The 23034-nt window shown below is 42.1% G+C and overlaps 1 protein-coding gene across 2 annotated transcripts in view; it reads right to left on the reverse strand.

The window, feature by feature from the left end:
- Positions 1–23034, reverse strand: part of TMEM132C (transmembrane protein 132C) — a 762868-nt gene that overhangs the window by 94766 nt on the left and 645068 nt on the right. For both annotated transcript variants that reach the window (XM_068243755.1, XM_068243763.1), the window contains exon 5: positions 12415–12558. In XM_068243755.1, the coding sequence (XP_068099856.1) occupies positions 12415–12558 (144 nt within the window). The remainder of the gene's footprint in view (positions 1–12414; positions 12559–23034) is intronic.

Here is a 23034-nt window from a genome sequence, read left to right on the forward strand (position 1 = left end):
CGCCAGACACCAGAGAAATGGCCAGCACCCAGTATATATACACCAGCACTCACTAGCGCCTCCCCTAAGTGCTGGACCAATGGAAGTTGCTGAAATTGTCAGCTGACCGGCTTGGTCAGCTGACTCCCTTCTGACTGTCATAAAGGCCCTCTGCGCGCGCGCGCGTCCTCCTGAGCCAGTGTGGACTATCAGTCCCAGCCACACCAGACATGTGTTGTAATGTGTCAGCCTGTTCGAGCGCAGGGGCAGCCGCACCGCCAACCGAGCATGCGGCGTTTTCCCCGCGCTCAGGCACTGTGACAGTAGTAGGCCTATGCGTACCGACTGCCGCGTCGGACGCGGACTCCGCAGCCCTGACCGCTGGGCATGCGGCGGTTTCTCCGCGTTCCGTTCCGCTAGTGGATGCGTGCCTAAAAACTCCAGATGCCATGCTAGACGCGGAATCAGCCGCCTCACTCTGAGTATTTGCGGCGGCTCTTCCGCGTTTTCTCACAGCAGGAAGTGCATTTGACTGACCCATTTCCATGATTTTTATCCAAGTAAGAATTATCTTATTGTCCGGCTCTAGTCAAGAACTGAAGCAGGTAATATGGGCACCTGCGCCACTCTGGTACGTGGGTTACCACATAGATCGCAATGTTAATTGCAGCTATAGGGGTACTAAGGGGCAGTGGCGTCCCTAGCGTCGAGCGGCAGGAGCGGCCCGCCCCGGGTGTCTTCAAGGTTGGGGGGTGACACCGGAGCCTTGTGCAGCCGCCCGTGCTGTGCTTGCAGTGTGGCCTGGGTCTCACCCCCTGCATGGGCCTTGAGCTGGGCTTCCCCCCCATGTTTCCCTCCCTCCCGTCAGACCTGCAGATCAGCGCGGCGAGCAGGGACAGACCTCCAATCAGCGTGGGACCCGGCTGACTGACAGTGCGGCGCAAAGTATCCCCGACTACTTCATATGCGGAGGTGACGTCACTCGTCATCTCCAGCATATGAAGTGACTTGCGCGGCTGCTGTGTGCCGCTCTGTCAGCCGGGTCCCACGCTGATCGGAGGTCTGTCCCTGCTCGCCGCGCTGATCTGCAGGTCTGACGGGAGGGAGGGGGAGGTGAGAGAGAGAAACCCTACCTACCTACCTACCTACTAAAAACCTCACTGCTACTCTTCTACATACCTACCCAAAGCCTACCTAACTACCCACCCACTATTACTTAGCTAAACCATACCTACCTAACCACACACTGCTACCTACCTACCTAGCCACCCACACACTGCTACCTACCTACCTAACCACCCACACACTGCTACCTACCTAACCGCACACTGCTACCTACCTACCTACCACACACACACTGCTACCTACCTACCTACCTAACCACCCACCCACTACTACTTAGCTAAACCCTACCTAACCACCCACACACTGCTACCTATCTACCTAACCACCCACACACTGCTACCTATCTACCTAACCACCCACACACTGCTACCTATCTACCTAACCACCCACACACTGCTACCTACCTACCTAACCACCCACACACTGCTACCTACCTACCTAACCACCCACACACTGCTACCTACCTACCTACCCACACACTGCTACCTACCTACCTAACCACCCACACACTACTATTTAGCTAAACCCTACCTACCTACCTAACCACCCACCCACTACTACTTAGCTAAACCCTACCTACCTACCTAACCACCCACACACTGCTACCTATCTACCTAACCACCCACACACTGCTACCCACCTACCTAACCACCCACACACTGCTACCTACCTACCCAACCACCCACACACTGCTACCTACCTACCTAATCACCCACACACTGCTACCTACCTTACCACCCACACACTGCTACCTACCTACCTAACCACCCACCCACTGCTATCTACCTACCTAACGACCCACACACTGCTATCTACCTACCTATCCGCTCACACACTGCTATCTACCTACCTATCCGCTCACACACTGCTATCTACCTACCTAACCGCTCACACACTGCTATCTACCTACCTAACCGCTCACACACTGCTACCTACCTACCTAACAACCCACACACTGCTACCTACCTACCTAACAACCCACACACTGCTACCTACCTACCTAACAACCCACACACTGCTACCTACCTACCTACCTAACCACCCACACACTGCTATCTACCTACCTAACCGCCCACACACTGCTATCCACCTACCTAACCGCTCACACACTGCTACCTACCCACCTATCTACTGCCTGGGGACACCCTACCTATCTGTAGTGGGGGCACACCTTACTACCTATACTGGGGACACCTTACCACCTATACTGGGGATCAACTTACTACCCATGCTGTCGACACTTACCACCTATACTGGGGGGGAGACAACTCCTTCCCACCTATACTGGGGACACCTTATGATCTATACTGGGGACACCTTACTACTTATACTGCAGAATCCTTACCAACTATACTGGGGACACCTTACCACCTATACTGGCTGCACCTTACTACCTTTACTGGGGACACCTTACTTATGGGACATCTGGCCACCTATACTGGGAGGTTGGTACCCACATCTTGCTATATAGTGGTGCCATGGCCACACTGACTTTGCCTCAGAGGAACGCTCAATCTAATCCTGTCATAGTGTAATGTCCTGCCATATAATTATGTATTTAGCGCTGATATCTTCTGCATCACTTTACAGAGTACATAGTCATGTCACTGACTGTTCTCAGAGGAGCCCACACTCTAATCCTACCATAGTCATTGTCTAATGTCCTCCCCTATTATTATTATTATTATGTATTTATATAGTAGTAGCAGTAGGGTATTGTACCGTGTTAGCCATCAGTAAAAGCAAGAAGTTTTAAATCAGGATGATACCATTTATTGGCTAACTACAAATGAATAAGAATAAACAAGCTTTCGGCCTTGCAGCCTTCGTCAGGTTTATATCCTGTTAGTTTGCAAGCTGGTGGTACAGACAGCTTATATACATGCAACATCAAAAGGAAAAACAGATATTTTTTTCAAGCATAAATACATCATTAAGATGCCTTAATACAAACAGACCATCTAAATGGGGTAAGATAAGGATCCTTGTTTACTTTATTGCTCACAGACCTGGTATTAGGATTGACCCAGAGGTATCGTAAATTCTTAGTTCACAAGTTCAGCTAGGGTGGCTGAGACAGTTCATATATCATCAATCTCATAACAATATAGAAAGTTGTTGTCGTTATTCAGACCCTTCTGCACAGCTTTGAAACAATTTATAAATTTTGTTTCTGCTATTAATCGGTCATTTGACGTTTTGAAGCCGCCCTTCAGGGCAGTGACACGAAGATCATCCATGCTGTGTCCGTTGGACCGAAAGTGTGTAGCAACTGGGAGTCCAGATTTGGTATCATTAATAGTGTGCCTGTGTCCATTCATACGTTTGCGCAGAGTTTGTCCAGTTTCTCCCACGTACATAACATTGGGGCATTTAGCACACATGATCAGATATACCAGATTGGTGGACCCACAAGAAAATTTACCTTGTATTCTGTACTCCTGTTGTGAACCTGGTATCGTTACCCTGTCAGTGGAGTAAATGTGTCTGCAGGTCCCACATATTTTTTGTCGGCAGGGTGATGTTCCGTTTTGTTGAGGCCTATTCAAAGAGCTCCTGACAATCATCTGTTTTAGATTGTGTGGTTGCCGATATGACAAGAGTGGAGGTTTAGGGAATATCGTTCTCAGTCTGTGATCCTTGTGTAAAATGGGATGAAGTTCCTTAGCAATCCTCCTTAAGATTTCCAGGTGTGGGTTGTAGGTGACAACCAAAGGGACACGTTCCTCTTTCTGGTTTTGCTTATATTTCAGGAGTTCAGTCCTGGGGATGTTGCTGGCTTTCCTGATTTGGGCCTCAGCCATGGGAGGACTGTAACCTTGTTTAATGAAAGTGTTCTTAAGGTGATCCAGGTGCTTGTCTCTGTCCATCCTGTCAGAACAAATCCGGTTGTACCTTATAGCTTGGCTGTAAATTATAGAGTTCTTAATGTGCTTGGGATGAAAACTGTCATATCTTAGGTATGTGGGACGGTCTGTAGGTTTGCGATACACAGAGGTTTGTATGTTGTTACCCCTGATGTATATGGTGGTGTCCAGAAAGTTAATCTCTGTGTGAGAGTAGGTAAGTTTCAATTTGATTGTAGGATGGAAGGCATTGAAGTTCCTGTGGAACTGGAGAAGATCATCCTCACTTGCGGACCAGATGATTAAAATATCATCAATGAAGCGGAAGTAGGCCAAGGGTTTTATGCCACATGCATTGAGGTATTCCTCTTCGATTTTGGCCACGAATAGATTTGCATACTGTGGAGCGAATCGCGAACCCATTGCCACGCCCATCTGCTGTAAATAGAGGTCCTGTCCAAAAGTGAAATAATTATGAGTGAGAATGAATTTGATCAGTCCAGTAATAGGCTTTACAGGTATGCCCTGACCCTGAAGATATTTACGGCAGGCCGCAATACCATCATCATGGGGAATGTTCGTGTACAGGGACTCCACGTCCATCGTGGCCAGTATGGTTCCCTCAGGTACTGGGCCGATGGCTGACAGTTTGTTCAGGAGGTGGGTGGTATCCTGTAAGTAGCTGGGTCTTTTACAGACAAGAGGTTTCAAAATGTTTTCCAGCCACCCTGAGATGTTCTCTGTAAGGTTTCCCTCTTTGTGGATCTTGGGAAGCATGTAAAAGCAGGCTGTTCTAGGCTCTTCAGGGATAAGGGTCCTTACATGTAGTCTGATGTTTGCAGGCAATCTGTTAACCATCCTATTAAGTGCCATCCTGTAGCCTTTTGTGGGGTCCCCCTGTAATTTGGCATAGTGAGCGGTGTTGCTACACACTTTCGGTCCAACGGACACAGCATGGATGATCTTCGTGTCACTGCCCTGAAGGGCGGCTTCAAAACGTCAAATGACCGATTAATAGCAGAAACAAAATTTATAAATTGTTTCAAAGCTGTGCAGAAGGGTCTGAATAAGGACAACAACTTTCTATATTGGTATGAGATTGATGATATATGAACTGTCTCAGCCACCCTAGCTGAACTTGTGAACTAAGAATTTACAATACCTCTGGGTCAATCCTAATACCAGGTCTGTGAGCAATAAAGTAAACAAGGATCCTTATCTTACCCCATTTAGATGGTCTGTTTGTATTAAGGCATCTTAATGATGTATTTATGCTTGAAAAAAATATCTGTTTTTCCTTTTGATGTTGCATGTATATAAGCTGTCTGTACCACCAGCTTGCAAACTAACAGGATATAAACCTGATGAAGGCTGCAAGGCAGAAAGCTTGTTTATTCTTATTCATTTGTAGTTAGCCAATAAATGGTATCATCCTGATTTAAAACTTCTTGTATTTATACAGCACTGACATCTTCTGCAGCACTTTACAGGATATATAGTCATGTCACTGACTGTCCTCAGAGGAGCTCACGATCTAATCCTACCACTGTCTAGCTGTCACGCTTACTACCTTTCCTTTTTTTGGGGGGGGGGGGGGGGGTGTCTGTGGATAATCAGCACCGGGTGTCAAATACCTTAGGTACGCCACTGCTAAGGGGATAATTTGGGTTCCTATGGCACCCAATAATTATCATTTTTAGGTGATGAAAATATCGTCGGAGGAAATTGTTAGTGGCAAAGGCAGTGCAGAAATTGGTAGATATTGCAGCAAGGGGTATAGGTTAGTGTTAAGCATCAATAGACTTCAATAGTAGGAGGGTTCAAGTACGAATAGGGTCAGGCTTAGAGATAGTAAAATATCAGTAAAAATTACCAATATTGTACTATCATATTACCCATTGCCCAATTGCCCAATGTTATCCATATTACCTATTGCCCAATGGTAGAATATCGGTCAATGTGTTGTAACACCACAATATCTCAGTTCTTGAGAATCCAACAGTATAACAAACTGATCGGTGGTAACAAACAATGTTAAAGTCTCCTTCAACTAGCCTTGTGAGGCCCTGTGACTCTTGACCGAAAGTGAGCGTGGTACCAACCAGCACCCGGTAAACCAGGACCCACCACCTCAGTATGTACAGTGACTCTACAGTAGCAACAGGCATTGAGGAATGCTGTATCTCACATGCATTCTGCATGGCTATTTAGTTAGCTGCAGGTACAAGGCAAGCCGTCGGGAATCGGCAATCTGGTGTGGGAGACAAGCCATCGACGCTCACACTAGCCAGGATGGACACTCCTCCTCAAAGATTCACTAGCTTACATGTTATATGCACGTCACTCACCTGCACTTCCTCAGAGCCAATAGCCTTCCTAATTTACCACGGTACCCTTTCTACATCTATGCGGATACAGGTAGATATACAGATATAAGGTTAAGGTTTCTTCATGGGAAGCAATAGTAACTGAGACAGATTCTCTGGCCTGCCTTATTATTTCCACTAAATGCAAGCAGATGGAGATCATTTTACATGAGATCATTGCCTAACTCTTCCCAAAATACAGCAATCTATCATTATCACGTTTTTGAGTAGCATAAGGCAGTGCTTGCCAGGTCTGAGACTGATTCCTCATAAACATTAACAATCCTTCTCTACTAAAAAGATAACTCATTCATAAAACATCCATGTGAGACGAAGGCAGAGAATCAGCTCATGCATATTAGTACAATATATTCATTTTACAACCTTGTTTCCAAAATGCTGTGTAAAATGAAAATAAAAACAGAATGCTTTGACTCACAAATCATATAATTCTTATATTTCATTGAAAAGATTACAAAGACACACAGAAATGTTATTGATTTATAAGCAATGAAAACATTCCACGCACTATGTAACATTACAACAAAGGAGGCCCCCAACGAAGCCGGTTATTTCGGTGCCCGGTGCTCAGTGCCGATCACTAAAGCTGGGTGCCATAATAGCACTAGTGCTATGCTGCGCGCCCCGCGCAAGAGTAATTCGGGGATCCAGAAATCACCAGACCCCAAATTACAACTCAGAGGGGGAATAGTATTTAACGACAGTAGGGTGAGCCATCATCTGGCTCTCCCTGCGCCCAAATCAGAATCAGAATCTTTATTTCGCCAAGCATGACTGAGATTGGGTTTGGCAAGTACAGGGCTAGAGTGAAAAGGTAATACAATACAATACATACAGTACATACTAAAACAAAATTAAGATACAGATACAGCAATTTGGACATATCATTAACACAGCTGACTATAAAATTTTGTACAGTGTGCTACCAGTATCCGCTTATCCGGGGAGGTCATTATGATTATTATTATTATTATTATTGATTTATAAAGCGCCAACATATTCAGTGGCGCTGTACAAAGTAAGAAACAAACATGGGGTACATAATACAGATGATGGTGTACACTAATATACAAGATACATAATTAGTGACAAAATACAAAAAATGATACAGCATACAGAATACAAAATACAGAAGTGGTAATGACAGTGATAAAAGTAAAATGATGAATAAAATGTATAATGATTTCCAAGACACAAAAGGGGGAGAGAGCCCTGCCCTTGCGAGCTTACAATCTAAAGGGAATGGGGGGAAACAAGAGGATGAGGAGAGTTCAGAGAGTTCAGAGAGTTTACAGCCGAGGGGAAGAAGCTGTTCCTAAGTCTTGTGGTCCTGGTGTAGATGGACCGAAATCTCCGGCCTAAGGGAAGCTGACTGAAGAAGTGGAAGCCCGGGTGAGAAGGATCATCGGCAAACCTCAGAGCTCTGCAGCGCAGTATTGAGTTTAAGATTTGATCTAGTGAGGGAAGTGGTTTTCCAATGACTATTTCCGCTCATCTGATGATTCTCTGTAGTTTGTGTCTATCGCTGGTGGAGGAGCCAGCATACCAGACCAGGATGGAGGAACAGAGGACAGATACAATTGTGGCTGTGTAAACGCTCGTCAGAAGCTCCCGGGTCATACTGAACTTCTTCAGTTGGCGTAGGAAAAATAGTCTCTGCTGGGCTTTTCCCTAGGTGGAGGTCGTGTTGGCTTCCCAAATCAGGTCCTTGGAGATTGTCGTGCCTAGGAGGCGTGCGCAGGGAACGCTTTCAACTTCCATGACATCAATGCTGATTGGAGGTGGGGTGCTAGTGTGCTTTCCAAAGTCAGCAACCATCTCAACAGAGCTGAGGACTAGGCCGTTCTCCTTACACCAGTGGCAGATTCTATCAACCTGGTGGTGGTACTCCTGCTCATCATTCCCGGAGATTAGGCCATTTATGGTGGTGTCATCAGCGAACTTGATAACTTTGACAGAGTTTGCAGTGGACCTGCAGTTGTTTGTGTATAGGGGAAATGGAACGGCAACAGTACACATCCTTGAGTCCTTGGTGGTCCTTGGTTGCGAAGTGATAGTGTCCAGCTTGAGGACCTGAGATCTGTTACTAAGGAAGCTCACCGGTGACTGTACTATATGCACCCCTAAGGCATAGTACATACTGGGGTGCTTTTCAGGAGCATTTCACCGCTTTGCTGATCACTGGCGATCCTATAGGATTATCCTCACTGCAGCATTTGCGATTTGTATATATTACAAACACACTACATGCAGCATTTTGGCTGTGATCACTTTGCAATTATCATTTCCCTGATAGAGAGTGGCAAAACGCAATTGACAAAAAATAAAATCACCAAAATGTATGCTGCAAAATCACAATTGCTAGGCGATTGTACTTTTGCAATGCAAGTGCGAACCAGCCCTAACTGCTGAGTTGCTGAAATTCTATCTCAGCAAAACATAGAACAATATTCCACTTTTAGAACTAAGGCACCTGGCCAAACATTTACAGGTCATCTTTAACCACTTGAGGACTGCAGTGTTAAATCCCCCTAAAGACCAGGTCATTTTTCTTAAAGAGACTCCGTAACAAAAATTGCATCCTGTTTTTTATCATCCTACAAGTCCCAAAAGCTATTCTAATGTGTTCTGGCTAACTGCAGCACTTTCTACTATGACAGTCTCTGTAATAAATCAATGTATCTTTCCCCTGTCAGACTTGTCGGCCTGTGTCTGGAAGGCTGCCAAGTTCTTCAGTGTTGTGGTTCTGCTATGAACTCCCCCTTCTGGCCCCTCTCTGCACACTGCCTGTGTGTTATTTAGATTAGAGCAGCTTCTCTCTTCTCTCTTATCTTTTACAAGCTGGATAAATCGTCCTCTGAGCTGGCTGTGCTTTCACATACTGAGGAATTACAAACAAGGGCAAAGCTGTTTGCAGGAAGAAACAAGCAGCCTGAAACTTCAGTGCATGGGGGAAAGAAACACACAAATGATCTCTTGAGATTCAAAAGGAATGCTGTATACAGCCTGCTTGTGTATGGATGTATTTTCTATGTGTGGACATACTGTACATCAACCTACTTCCTGTTTTGGTGGCCATTTTGTTTGTTTACAAACAAACTTTTTAAAACTGTTTTTAACCACTTTTAATGCGGCGAGGAGCGGCGAAATTGTGACAGAGGGTAATAGGAGATGTCCCCTAACGCACTGGTATGTTTACTTTTGTGCGATTTTAACAATACAGATTCTCTTTAAATTGGGCCAATGCAGCTTTAAGGGCTCGCTGCAGGGCTGCACAACTCAACACACAAGTGATTCCCCCCCTTTTTCTCTCTTTTTCTCTGGGGTCTGATCGCTTCCCCATTGTTTTTTTTTTTAATAAATGTACCTATTTTTTTTATTATTTTTTATTTTCCTAACTAACAGATAGATGAGTGCTGTGGCACTTCTGTGGCACTCTCTATCTCCTATACAGAGAGTGCTATGGCACTCATCAGCAAGGGGGCGGGGCTTGGCACCAGAGGTCGGTACATATGAGGCTTGGGGGGAGAGTTGAACAGAAGAGACCCAGCAGGTCATTATAACCTTTTATGCTAAGGGAATATGTACAATGTGTGTTTTAGACTTTATATTCTCTTTAAAAATGTAATGCATTGAAGTTTATAGGATAGGTAAAATTAGTATTCAAGACACACCAAATTAAGTCTTAAAATGTTCATGGACAAGTTATGAATGCTCTCTATTACTGCTGACCTGGCATTTGACAGCCACTGAAACAATTTCTAGATCCAGGTGGCCATACACTCGTTAGATTAGCAGCAAGTAGATCATCAGATAGATCTCTGATCTATCTGATGTGTTTAGGAACATTTTTTACTAGGAACAGATTTCCAATAGATTTCAGTATGAAATCTTTTGAAAATCGATCTGATGGCATTTGTTTGCCATCAGATTTCCATTACATAGTTACTAGTGATGGGCGAACACCTGGATGTTCGGGTTCGGGAAAGTTCGCCGAACATGGCCGAGATGTTCGGCATGTTCGGGCCGAACCCCGAACTTTCCGAACATCCAGCTTTTGGGGGCCATATGGGGTCGCAGGCATAAGGGGGGAGCATGCCCCGATCACGGGGGGGGGGGGTCGGAAATTCCCCCCACCCCCTCCGCTAGCGCTCCCCCCTCTGCCCGCTTCCCCATTCAAAAGTTTAAGCAAAGTACCTGTAGTGGATGGCCTGGCAGTGGGCGGCACTGTGGAGTGAGGAGGAGGAGTCCGGAGAGTGACGAGTTGAGGGAGGCCGGGCAGCGGGCGGTTCAACAGAAGTACCCTTGTGGTACTTCCGCCCTTTCTCTGACCTCACGCCCGCTGCCCGGCCTCCCTCAACTCGTCACTCTCCGGACTCCTCCTCCTCACTCCACAGTGCCGCCCACTGCCAGGCCATCCACTACAGGTACTTTGCTTAAACTTTTGAATGGGGAAGCGGGCAGAGGGGGGAGCGCTAGCGGAGGGGGTGGGGGGAATTTCCGACCCCCCCCGCGATCGGGGCATGCTCCCCCCTTATGCCTGCGACCCCATAGGGGGGCAGTATTCGGCCGAACAGGGCCCTGTTCGGCCGAACAGGGGCCCTGTTCGGCCCTGTTCGGCGGCCATTAGAAGTTCGGGGCGAACCCGAACTTAAAAGGCCGAACACCATCAGGTGTTCGGCCGAACGCGAACATCACCAGAACAGGGTGATGTTCTGCAGAACCCCGAACAGTGGCGAACACTGTTCGCCCAACACTAATAGTTACATAGTTATTTGGGTTGAAAAAAGACAAACGTCCATCGAGTTCAACCAGAGAACAAAGTACACCAACACCAGCCTACTCCCTCACATATTCCTGTTGATCCAGAGGAAGGCGAAAAACCCTTAAAAGGCATGGTTCAATTAGCCCTAAAAGGGAAAAAAATTCCTTCCCGAATCTAGATGGCAATCAGATAAAATCCCTAGATCAACATCATTAGGCATTACCTAGTAATTGTAGCCATGAATGTCTTTCAACGCAAGGAAAGCATCTAAGCCCCCTTTAAATGCAGGTATAGAGTTTGCCATAACTACTTCCTGTGGCAATGCATTCCACATCTTAATCACTCTTACTGTAAAGAAACCTTTCCTAAATAAATGGCTAAAACGTTTTTCCTCCATGGACAAATCATGTGCTCTAGTCCTTTGAGAAGGCCTAGGGACAAAAAGCTCATCCGCCAAGCTTTTATATTGCCCTCTGATGTATTTATACATGTTAATTAGATCCCCTCTAAGGCATCTTTTCTCTAGACTAAATAAACCCAGTTTATCTAACCTTTCTTGGTAAGTGAGACCTTCCATCCCATGCATCAGTTTTGTTGCTCGTCTCTGCACCTGCTCTAAGACTGCAATGTCTTTCCTGTAATGTGGTGCCCAGAACTGAATTCCATATTCTAGATGTGGCCTTACTAGAGAGTTAAACAGGGGCAATATTATGCTAGCATCTCGAGTTTTTATTTCCCTTTCAATGCATCCCAACATTTTGTTAGCTTTAGCTGCAGCAGCTTGGCATTGAGTACGATTATTTAACTTGTTGTCGATGAGTACTACTAAGTCCTTCTCCAAGTTTGATGTCCCCAACTGTATTCCATTTATTTTGTATGGTGCTAGACCATTTTGCATTAGGTCCAATGCAAAATGATAAGCCATCTCAACAGATCCACCTAGATTTTCCATCATGTCAGATCAATTGAAATCGATCGAAATTGATCGAAATTGGCTGCAAATCGATAGGGCAATCAATTTGCGATCGATCGATTTCGATCGATCGGCCGATAATCGGTTGAGTGTATGGGCCCCTTAAGACTTTGGTTGTGTTAAGTTTGGCTTCAGTGCCCACAACACAATCCATTGCCCCCACACTGATAATAAACTGCCAGTATGAAAACCCACTGTGCCTCTCTGATGATAACAGTCATGAAATCAAACAATGGCTCCTAATCTACAGCAACAAGTCCACAGACTCTGCTAGGAAAAACATCTGTTTTAGCTGTATTGTGTATGTTTTTTGTTCATTGAATGTATGTAGCCACTTACTTTAACAACATCCTCATCTGATGACTTGCATTCAACCAGTTCAGAAATATCCATCACCGATCCATCTTCTTCAACTGAAACTACTTTAACTGGCACCGCCACAGTCTTTCCCGTAAGAATAGCAGTATTTAAAATCTCTGAGTCCTGCACATAAACAAAAATAACGTTTGAAACAAATATTATTTTTTATATAGTATAAATATTGTTTTATGTCTTTGGGCATGTCGTCTTAAAGGGGCACTACAGCAAAAAAATGCTAAATTTAAAATATGGGCAAACATAGACAAATAAGAAGTAATTTTTTTCCAGAGTAAAATGAGCCATACATGACTTTCCTCCTATGTTGCTGTCACTTACAGTAGGCAGTAGAAATCTGACATAAGTGACAGGTTTTGGACTAGTCCATCTCTTCATAGGGGATTCTCAGCAAGGCTTTTATTCTTTATAAAGATATTCCCTAAAAACGATTCATACAAAGATGCTGGCCAGCTTCCCTGCTCCCTACACAGTTTTTTGGCAGTTGGACAGAGTAACTGCCATTCCCTGAGTGCTTTTGAAAATAAATAAATCCCTGACAATCCCCTATAAAGAGATGGACTAGTCCAAAACCTGTCACTTCTATCAAATTTCTACTACCTACTGTGAGCGACAACAACATAGTAGAAAAGTAATTTATGGCTCATTTTACTCTGGAAAAAATGTACTTCTTATTTGTATATGTTTACACATATTTTACATTTTACAGTTTTTCGCTGAAGTGCCCCTTTAAGTAGTTATTATCTGCTAAGGCAAATATTCTTGTGATCATTTTTTTGAATTGTAATATATGTAAATAATTATAATCAGTTCCTACTTTTGTCTTGATGTGGAAACTAAAATGGAGTTCAAGTGAAATACGTAAGTCAAGCATATGAATGATTATATTCAGAGCAGTACCCAGTAAGCTAACCTAGCAGTACTATGGTAAGCTGTCAGTCCTTATTTCTCATTGTTTGGTATGAGTTTCTGTATTTTATATTTAAAATCACTCTACGCATTTGCATATGAACCCTATGTATTTATCAGAGGTAGAGGTGTTTAAGTACAACACGCATTATGTTTTTTACTTTGAATATTACTTGGACTTATCCAACCATAGGAAGATTCTGAAGTTCAACTCAATTACTTAGTTGCTGAGTCACAGCTGAACTTGCTGTCTTCCACATGATCACTACTCAATCCTCCCTTCCGATGACTCATGCTGTCTGGTGGGAGAGCCGACAGCCTGAGTTCATCAGAAGTGAAGGGACGAGGAATGATTATGTGGGAGTGGGAGTGTCTTGAAGTGTTTTTGTTTTTTTTTTTCGTGTGGTTGGAAAACACAGAAACATGTTTGGGGTAAAAGAAAAAAAAAATGCTTTGCACTTTAACATTGCACCCATTTTACCATCCATAGCATTTTCATTCTCTACACTATCCTTCTGAATGTAAGACTTTTTAGAAGTTCATAAAATATTCAGGTCTTTTGAAATAAAGATTATAGAAACATCAGTTTGTGTAATTAAGGAATAGTATGGAAACAAATACACTTACTTATTCAGCAATATTTGATCTTTTTAAACGTTTATGACAGCACATTTTTAAAAGGCCCCAGATCAATGTAGGTATATTTTAATGGTTTTATTGCAGGATTATGTTTGCAAACCAATTGATAAATACATAAAACACTAAACTTATAGTCTAAAGAATCATTGCTTGCCAAGTTCTAAATGCAAACTTTATCTCGGAATACAATCTTGAAGTTAAAACAAAAAGGTACAGTAGTTCTTTTCTTTCAGTTAATGCTCTTTTTTTAATTTACTTACATGTACTTCATTTGTGAATTGGCATTTTCAACATGTCCTGTCATGCTTATGAGCACAGAAAGGGCAGGCGCCTAATGCTATCATAAGCATCATACTGTCACTGCCTTTCATTTGTCCTTTTAGTGTGATATATTGGACATTAATAGTGATTAACTGGTGTTATAAATCATTGATCGGTACGCTCATCAGAACTGAGACTCTTTATACTGTGTGTTATGCTGGCCACAGACATTTCAAGTTTATTTGATGGCACTTTCAGTTTAACACAGGAATTGAATTTATGAAAAATTAAACCAACTGGTTTATAATAATAAATCATTTTCAGTCGTATGTGATCATTTCATCACGTAGGAGTTTCAGGACATTTTGATCTAGTCATAGCAAATAGCTTATTTTAAAACAGTCAAATGATCATTTGGGATGGATTCACTTAATCTTGGCGCACATTATGTCCATTCAGTTAGGTGCTGCGATAGACCACAATGTTAATTATGGCTATGGTGGGGCGAGTGATTAAAATGGGTGCTGGAATTTAGTTATTATATATCGGCCCAGTACGTGGCGGGGCACACAGTTGGTTTTGGGGTTTAGCTATTATCTAGCTGAACTCTGGATATCAGAACTGGGATTTGGCTGTTGTATAGCTGAACTCTGAATTTGCTGAAGCGCAAGTATACCTGATCATGGGAGTAACCAGAGTGCATGCCTCCCTCCCCCCACAAAACTCCCCCCTACGCTTGGTCTGCCTCTTTGACCCTTGGGCCTGCATTAATGAGAGCAGTGCAGGGTCCACATACTTATGTTGCTGCAGCTCTGCTCACTCCCCTTCACTCTGCAGCACGGCAGGGTGCACAAACTTTCCTCCATAAGGCCCCGATCTCGTGTGACATGCAGGGGGGAGTTACAGAGAAACACTGGTGCATGCTGATGTGCAACAGAGAGCAAAGGAGGGAGTGGAACCGTGGCAAAATAAGTAGTCATGCTGTGCTGCTCTGCATAAATAGGGAAAGAGAGGTTGACAGGCCCCCTTAGTCCATGGGTCATGGGGTCTATTGTGATGCCCATGTAGTCAAGTATCACTATAGGTTAACGGTATAGCTGATTACTGCTATTGGCTGTGGTGCTTGAGTATGGATGCTAGTGTTAGGCTTACTTATTAATATAAGTAAGCCTAACACTAGCATCCATACTCAAGCACCACAGCCAATAGCAGTAATCAGCTATACCTTTAACCGATAGTGATAGTTAGTTTTAGGCTTAGTTATAGGAAGGTTGGTGTCAGACAATAGAATTAGAAGTTAATGTTAGGCATAGTTATAGGAGGGTTAGTGTTAGAGAATAGGGTAAGAGGCAGTTAGATTTTATAGTGTTAGGAGGTTAGGGTTAATGTAATGTTAGTAAGTGATGGCAATAGTGGTTACTGATGCTAAGCTTTTACTACAATATTGTTAAAGATATTTAAATTAATGCTTAATTATTCTGGCACCCAATTGAACAAATGCCTCTTTTAAACATACTTTTGAATTCCTTTGACACTGTTTTAAAATGAATAGTTTAAGAAGAAGATTGCTTTACATTCTGCACTTGTGTACACAATACAGCATAAGTTTATGCTCTTCATATTGCTTCTGCAGTGCTCTTTAATCACTTCGGTACCAGCAGCCTCTGCCCCCTTAAGGACCAGAGGCTGCTGGTACACTAAAATGCGCATACCGACAAATTGGCGCAAAAATCTGCCGCTCCCGCTGGTCACGCCGCTCTGTCCCCACCGCAGGCTGCTCTCTCTGCCGTCTCTATGACGGCAGAGCGCTGTGCGCCGGTCAGGATCTGCCTTCATTGGCTCCTGACCCTGTCACTCAATGTAAGCCAATGGGATTGGCTTATAGTAACGACAGGGCCAGGAGCCAATGAAAACGGCTCCTGACCGGCTCACAGTGCTCTGCCGTCATAGAGGCGGCAGGGCAGCACATTGCGGCGGGTAAAAAGCGGCGAGAGCGGCTGGAACAGGCGGGGACGTGCGGTGAATGGGACGTAGAGCTTAGGTCCGGTCAGAACAGCAGCGCCACACGCCCGACGTAGATTTGTTCTGCGTCGGTCTGAAATTGGTTAAAGGACCAATATCGCAAAAATCGTAAAATTTAAAATACATGTAAACGCATAAAAATAAGAAGCACATTTCTCACAGAGTAAAATTAGTCTTAAATTACGTTTCTCCTATGTTACTGTCACTTACAGTAGGTAGTAGAAACCTGACCGAACCCATCTGCTCATGGGGGATTCTCAGGGTTTTGTTTAGTTTCAAAAGCCCTTTGTGCATGGCAGGTGCTCTGTCCAACTGCCAAAAAAGTATGCAGTGAGCAGGAAGGCAGACCAGCATCACTGAATAAATCCTTTTCAGGGAATGTCTTTATAAGGAATAAAAACCTTGCTGAGAATCCCCTATTAAGAGATGGACTAGTTCAAAGCCTGTTGGTTCTGTAAGATTTCTACTACCTACTGCAAGTGACAGCAACATAGGAGAAAACTGAAATTATTACTTTTTTTCAGCAAAGGTGGAATTTTACTCCAAGTTGGTGCAACATTATTATGCCCACAGGACACTGCCATTTCCAACACAGATGTGAGTTGGAAGAAAACTTTGCACCTGCTAATATTGAATTTCTCTCCCAGCATACATCTCATCCAGCATCTCTTCCTAGTGTGACCACAGCTCAAGGAAATTAAAGTGTTTCAGTTTTAAGAAAAACATACTTTTTCAAAGCTTCATATTTTATATAGTAAATTGCTTCTGTTTTTTATGTTTCTCCTGTTTTGATCCCTCTGTAGGAGCAATGTGTGCAAAGTCTCATGTTGAGAACAATAGAGAGAGCACAGAAAATTTGGTCCCGTATATATAGTCCTGTTATGTATATAAAGTAGCAATAAAAAGTATGTGAACCCTTTGGAATTATTTGGATTTCTGCACAAATTGGTCATAAAATGTGATCTGATCTTCATCTAAGTCACAAGAATAGACAATCTCAGTCTGCTTAAACTAATACCACACAAATAATTAAATGTTTCCATGTTTTTTTGAACACACCATGTAAACATTTACAGTGCAGGTGGTAAAAGGTATGTGAACCCCTAGACTAATGACATCTCCAAGAGCTAATTGGAGTGAGGTGTTAGCCAGCTGAAGTCCAATCAATGAGATGAGATTGGAGGTGTTGGTTACAACTGCCCTGTCCTATAAAAAACACACACCAGTTTGGGGATTGCTTTTCCTAAGAAGCATTGCCTGATGTGAATGATGTCTTGCACAAAAGAGCTCTCAGAAGACCTACAATTAAGAATTGTTGACTTGCAGATCATTTGTAAGTATTGTATGCATAGAAGTTGCCATATATTTTGCTTTGCTGAAACTCAGGAGCACACAATAAATAACCGGTACTACAGGAATAACTCTGAAATGTGAGCAGTTCCATTTTAAACTTCTGTTGATGTTAAACTGGCTGGTGGTAAACTGCTCACGAAACTGCACAGATGCAAATGGACATTGGTGTATAAAGACCCATAAACTATAATAAACTCAAATAAACTCAAGTTTGTATTTATTTATTTAAAAGCAAAAATGGCTCTAACGATCCAAATTGTTTTATAGCGGTATTCTTGTACCATAATTACAGTTACAACACTGATGTACAATAGTTCACATCATGTCGGAAAATAACATAATGCAATTACTGCATAAACAGTACAAGCTAACTCTTAGCACTTCATTTATTATACATTGACTGTAAGTTGATTAATTCATAAGCTTTTTTTTTTCTCTTTAATAAACCTCCCTTTGCAAAAGCAAATGCTTTCATGTAATGTGTTCAGTAATTAGTAAAGGGTGAGACTGAGAATACTAATAAACCGCAAAGGGTTAATGGCAGAGATTTTTAATGAGCGCGGAGACACGATGCATGCATGCCACCTACTCCCTCCATGTTCCGACTCTACAAAAGAGATTTGTCCCACTTTCCTGCCAGCTCATAAAACGTATACTCTGTATAAGTGACATTATTATAAACAAAACCAGGATGCTCTTTATATGGAAGCTTATGTTACTCCAAGGAATAAGCCAATTAATTCTTTGCACTGGTATGTAGACAATTGCCATGCAGTGGTGGGCTGCAAAGCATTCAAGTGGGACTAATTTAGGTACTAATTTAACATTAACTTGGGCAGAATGAGAAAGAGAAGTGACAGCTACTAAACACAACCTGCCACAGTGTATGGCTTCAGGAATAATTTGGTTACAAATGTACAAATCTCTTGGCAGAACAACATTGTTGGATGTCCATCAACATTACCGTTAAGGTCTTCCTTTGTAATGTTTTTGTTTGAAAAAGATAATTAGCATCCATCTCAATGATTGGTGCAGAAAACAAGGCTTTCTAGAAAGACATAATTCCCAAGCAAATACGCAACAATACTGATAATACATTAAACAAAAGAGAACAAGAAAACCTGTTGAGTTTCTCCACATTGTTCTGCTTAGGGTGTTGCCCAGTATTATGTTTCTAGTATTGCACCCATCTGCCATGGCATATCCTCTCCAGGCACACATTTAAAAAAGGTGTCCAGAAATCTGGGGGCCAAATCATGCTGATAGTGGAACACTGGTAATGTTACCAATATTTTACTATAGCCTTACCAACCATATCTCTCACATTAATCTCTTCCTTACCTCCACCTAAAACTATCCCCCCATTCCTACCTACTCCTAACACTAACCTATCACCTACCTATGCCTAACACTAAACACCCTACCTACGCCTTACACTAACTGTTAGCTGATGTGGGGTTTAGCTACCTAATATCTGATTATTTATTGTAGTGGAGGGGGTTACGTCAGTGGTAAAAATAGGAAGGGGGATTGCTAGGCTATGCAGGTGGGGTATTTTTTTCTTATTCTGAGAAAGAGGAATATGTTAGTGATGTTAGGCTTAAAGGTGGGATTGCTGAGCATATGAATGCAATACTTTTAGTAGTTGCTAGAGGGGGATTTTTGAGGGGCTTACATTAAAGTGGGGACTGCTAAAAATCAAGCAAATATGATGTTTAACATTGTCAAAGTCATTTTCGAATTGAAAATTTTATTTTTTTATTTTGAGAAAATATTCACAAAAATATATTGTATTTTTGCATTATGGTCAAAGAAAACACATTTTTCTTTCCAAATCGAAAATTCAAGAAAACAGCAAAGAATTGCTATTTTTAACATGGAAATTCGGGAAAACTGCGTAAAACTTTTTTTTGTTTTAGCAGCAAAAATCACAAACTTGTTACAAAATTATTTTCAATGGCATTTTTGCTTGAAATTTTAATTTTTGTGAAAATTAATGCAAAAAGAATATCAGTATTTTCGCTCAACCCCCTTGGCGAATTTCCCATTAATGAAGCATTGCAAGGCCATGGAAGTGTAAAACGTATATCCCATTAGAAGGGGAAGTATTATGTTGGTGAGGAAGTGCTAGAACATGGAGGGAGAATAATATTTAATTTTTGTGGGATGGGAGAATATGGTTTGGATGGAGACAGGGAAAGTAAGTAATACAATGTGAACTGGTAAACATATCCTGTAAAGTACTTTGCAATATGTCAGTGCTCTATCTGCCCACAATAAAAAAATAAAAAATAAATAAAAATAGCAAATAAATATATAATTATATTGATTCCCATGGACAGAAGAATATTTACTGAGTTACTATGTTTCAGTTTATTAAAGAAATGCTTTTCCAAAAATTACATTTTGGTACCAGTAAGAGACTAAGCTTAAAGGGATACTGTAGGGGGGTCGGGGGAAAATGAGCTGAACTTACCCGGGGCTTCTAATGGTCCCCCGCAGACATCCTGTGCCCGCGCAGCCGCTCACAGATGCTCCGGCCCCGCCTCCGGTTCACTTCTGGAATTTCTGACTTTAAAGTCAGAAAACCACTGCGCCTGCGTTGCCGTGTCCTCGATCCGGCTGATGTCATCAAGAGCGCACAGCGCAGGCCCAGTATGGTCTGTGTCTGCGCAGTACACTCCTGGTGACATCAGCGGGAGCGAGGACACGGCAACGCAGGCGCAGTGGTTTTCTGACTTTTAAGTCAGAAATTCCAGAAGTGAACCGGAGGCGGGGCCGGAGCATTGGGGAGTGGCTACGCCAACACAGGATGTCTGCGGGGGACCATTAGAAGCCCCGGGTAAGTTCAGCTCATTTTCCCCCGACCCCCCTACAGTATCCCTTTAATAGCTTCACCTTACTGTAACTCTGTGGGCCATATGCAATTCAATTTTTCTCCTGACTTTTCTCCTAGGTGATATTTTTACAACTTGTCATAAAATCCCTTTTAAGTCGCCAGCAAGCAAGAAACACTCAAAATTAATATGATAGTACTTTTTCACCAACTTTTGAGTACTTTTTTCAGCTGTAAAATGCTGAACATTTAGCTTACAGGGAAGATGAAAATTATCTCCTAGGAGATAACTCAGGTGAAAAAATTAATTGCATATGGGCCTGTATGCTTAACTATTTCAACTTAACATCCAATGTAATAAATGGCAAAAGTTTTCTGTGCACCATAAAAACTCAATGTGTACAGCACGGTGGCGTAGTGGTAAGCACTCTTGCCTTGCAGCGATGGGTCCCTGGTTCATATCCCAGCCAGGGCACTGCCTGCGCATCTGCATGGAGTTTGTATGTTACTCCCCTGTCTGTGTGGGTTTCCTCCAGGCACTCCGTTTTTCCCCCACACCCCAAAAACATACAGATAAGTTAATTGCCTTCTCCCTAAAATTGGTCCTAGACTATGATACATACACCACATGACACATACATGGACATAGGACTATGGTAGGGATTAGACTGTGAGCTTCTCTGAGAGACAGTTAAGTGACAAGACAATATACACTGTACAGAGCTGCGTAAGATGTCGGCACTATATAATTACTAAATAATAATAATAATAAGAGTTGATCTTGAAGCTGTCGGAAAGAAGGCACAAGAGAATATTGGGATCTAGAAGCCGCAGGGTGGATTGCACAAGACAACTTTTAGATTAATTTGGTAAGAGGTAAAGAGAACATTGAGCTATAAAGAGTTGGATGACACAAAAGCTAGGTGTGAGATATGAAGCAAAATGTAGAGCCATAAACGTAGGTGCACAGAATGAAGGTAAGAATCTGCAAGGAGACATGAACAAGTCATCCAACAGGCACAATGTTAGCAGAGACACATTATTATTAAGACATAGTTAGACAAGAACCACCAAACATGAGACAGCAGGGTGGGAAGCCGGCCTAAAACACTTTAAGGCTTATATGCAATTAACTTTTTCTCAGTTTTCTTCTAGGTGATATTTGTACACCTTGTCAATAAAATGCCTTTTAAACCATCAGCAAGCAAGACAAAAACTCAAAATAACTTTGATAGTACTTTTTTTTATCAACTTTTTTTTTTTTTTGTATTTTGTTTAATTGCAAAGTACTAAAAAATATATTTTAAAAAGGGGTTGAAAACTATCTCATAGGAGAAAACTTTAAAAGTTAATTGCATATGGCCCAAGGGCGTTAAAGCAAACCAAAGTGGTTCATTGTATGTGTAGTATGGATAATGAATTGAACATTAGTAGCAAAGAAAAGAGTGTCTTATTTTTATTTTCAGGTATACAGCTTTTCTTTTTATAACATTGCATCATTCTGTCATATTTGCATTTTACAATCAACACTCTGTATTTTAAACTATAAAACAGAGCAGAGTCAATGAACCATTGAATTTTTTCTGCAGTAAAACCTTATCTAAACCTTTCTCTCACTGTTTCTTGGTTGCTTAAATGCTTTAGAAACAGGACTGTCTTGGACCCAAGTTGGGTTGAAGAGCTCAGAGAAGCTCTTTTGCATAGATAACAACTGATATTTCTTAACTCCTTGTTTTATTTTCCTGGAAAACAATATGAGACTCTTTTCTTTGCTACTAATGTTCTATTTCTTAGCTATACTACACATATAATTCATTATATCATAAGTTTATTTTCGCTTCTGGTTTGCTTTAACAGGAAACAACAACTGAGAAACCTGCACACACTTTCTTGTATAAACTAGCTCACTGTCCATTGAATTAAATATATTTCTAGAAGCTTGCTGATATTATTTCCGTATAATAATCATTGTTAGAGACAAGCAAATAATTTGTTTAACCTGATTCATTTCCAGTGAAAAGTAATATTCCAAAGCCGCTAAATCTCAGCCTGTGCATTTGACATTTGATTCAGCCAGAATGAAGCAGTTATGGATCCTAATTATTTAGATTCATAAATAGCATCATTTTAGTAAATCAGACTCTATGTGTCCGTGCAGAAAAACAAAAAAGTTGCCTGAAGCAATATGAACATTTACAGATGTTTCCAGTCTCCCTAATGCTTGGGTGTATTTTTATTCTGTAATCTCTGTCATTATTTTGGTAATAACTGTAGCCTTTAAACGTCAGTGCCTTGGTCAGATCCTACTGAACACTGTCCTGCTTATTCTATGACAAGCTTTTAAAGCTGAACCGGGGCACATATATTACTTTACCTTTTTAATTCACTACTAAACAATAGAAACAGCGCTGCGCCAGAAATTTATTATAATATGAGAGTTGTCAATAAGGATTTGCAGCAGTAACCAGAATTGAGTGTACTCCAACACTCATAAAAAAATATGAACAACTGAAGAAATGATCTGGTTTGCGCTAATTTGAATAAATATTTAATACATTTATTAG

This window comes from Hyperolius riggenbachi, chromosome 1 (genome assembly GCF_040937935.1).
Source record: "Hyperolius riggenbachi isolate aHypRig1 chromosome 1, aHypRig1.pri, whole genome shotgun sequence".
Lineage (NCBI taxonomy): Eukaryota > Metazoa > Chordata > Amphibia > Anura > Hyperoliidae > Hyperolius > Hyperolius riggenbachi.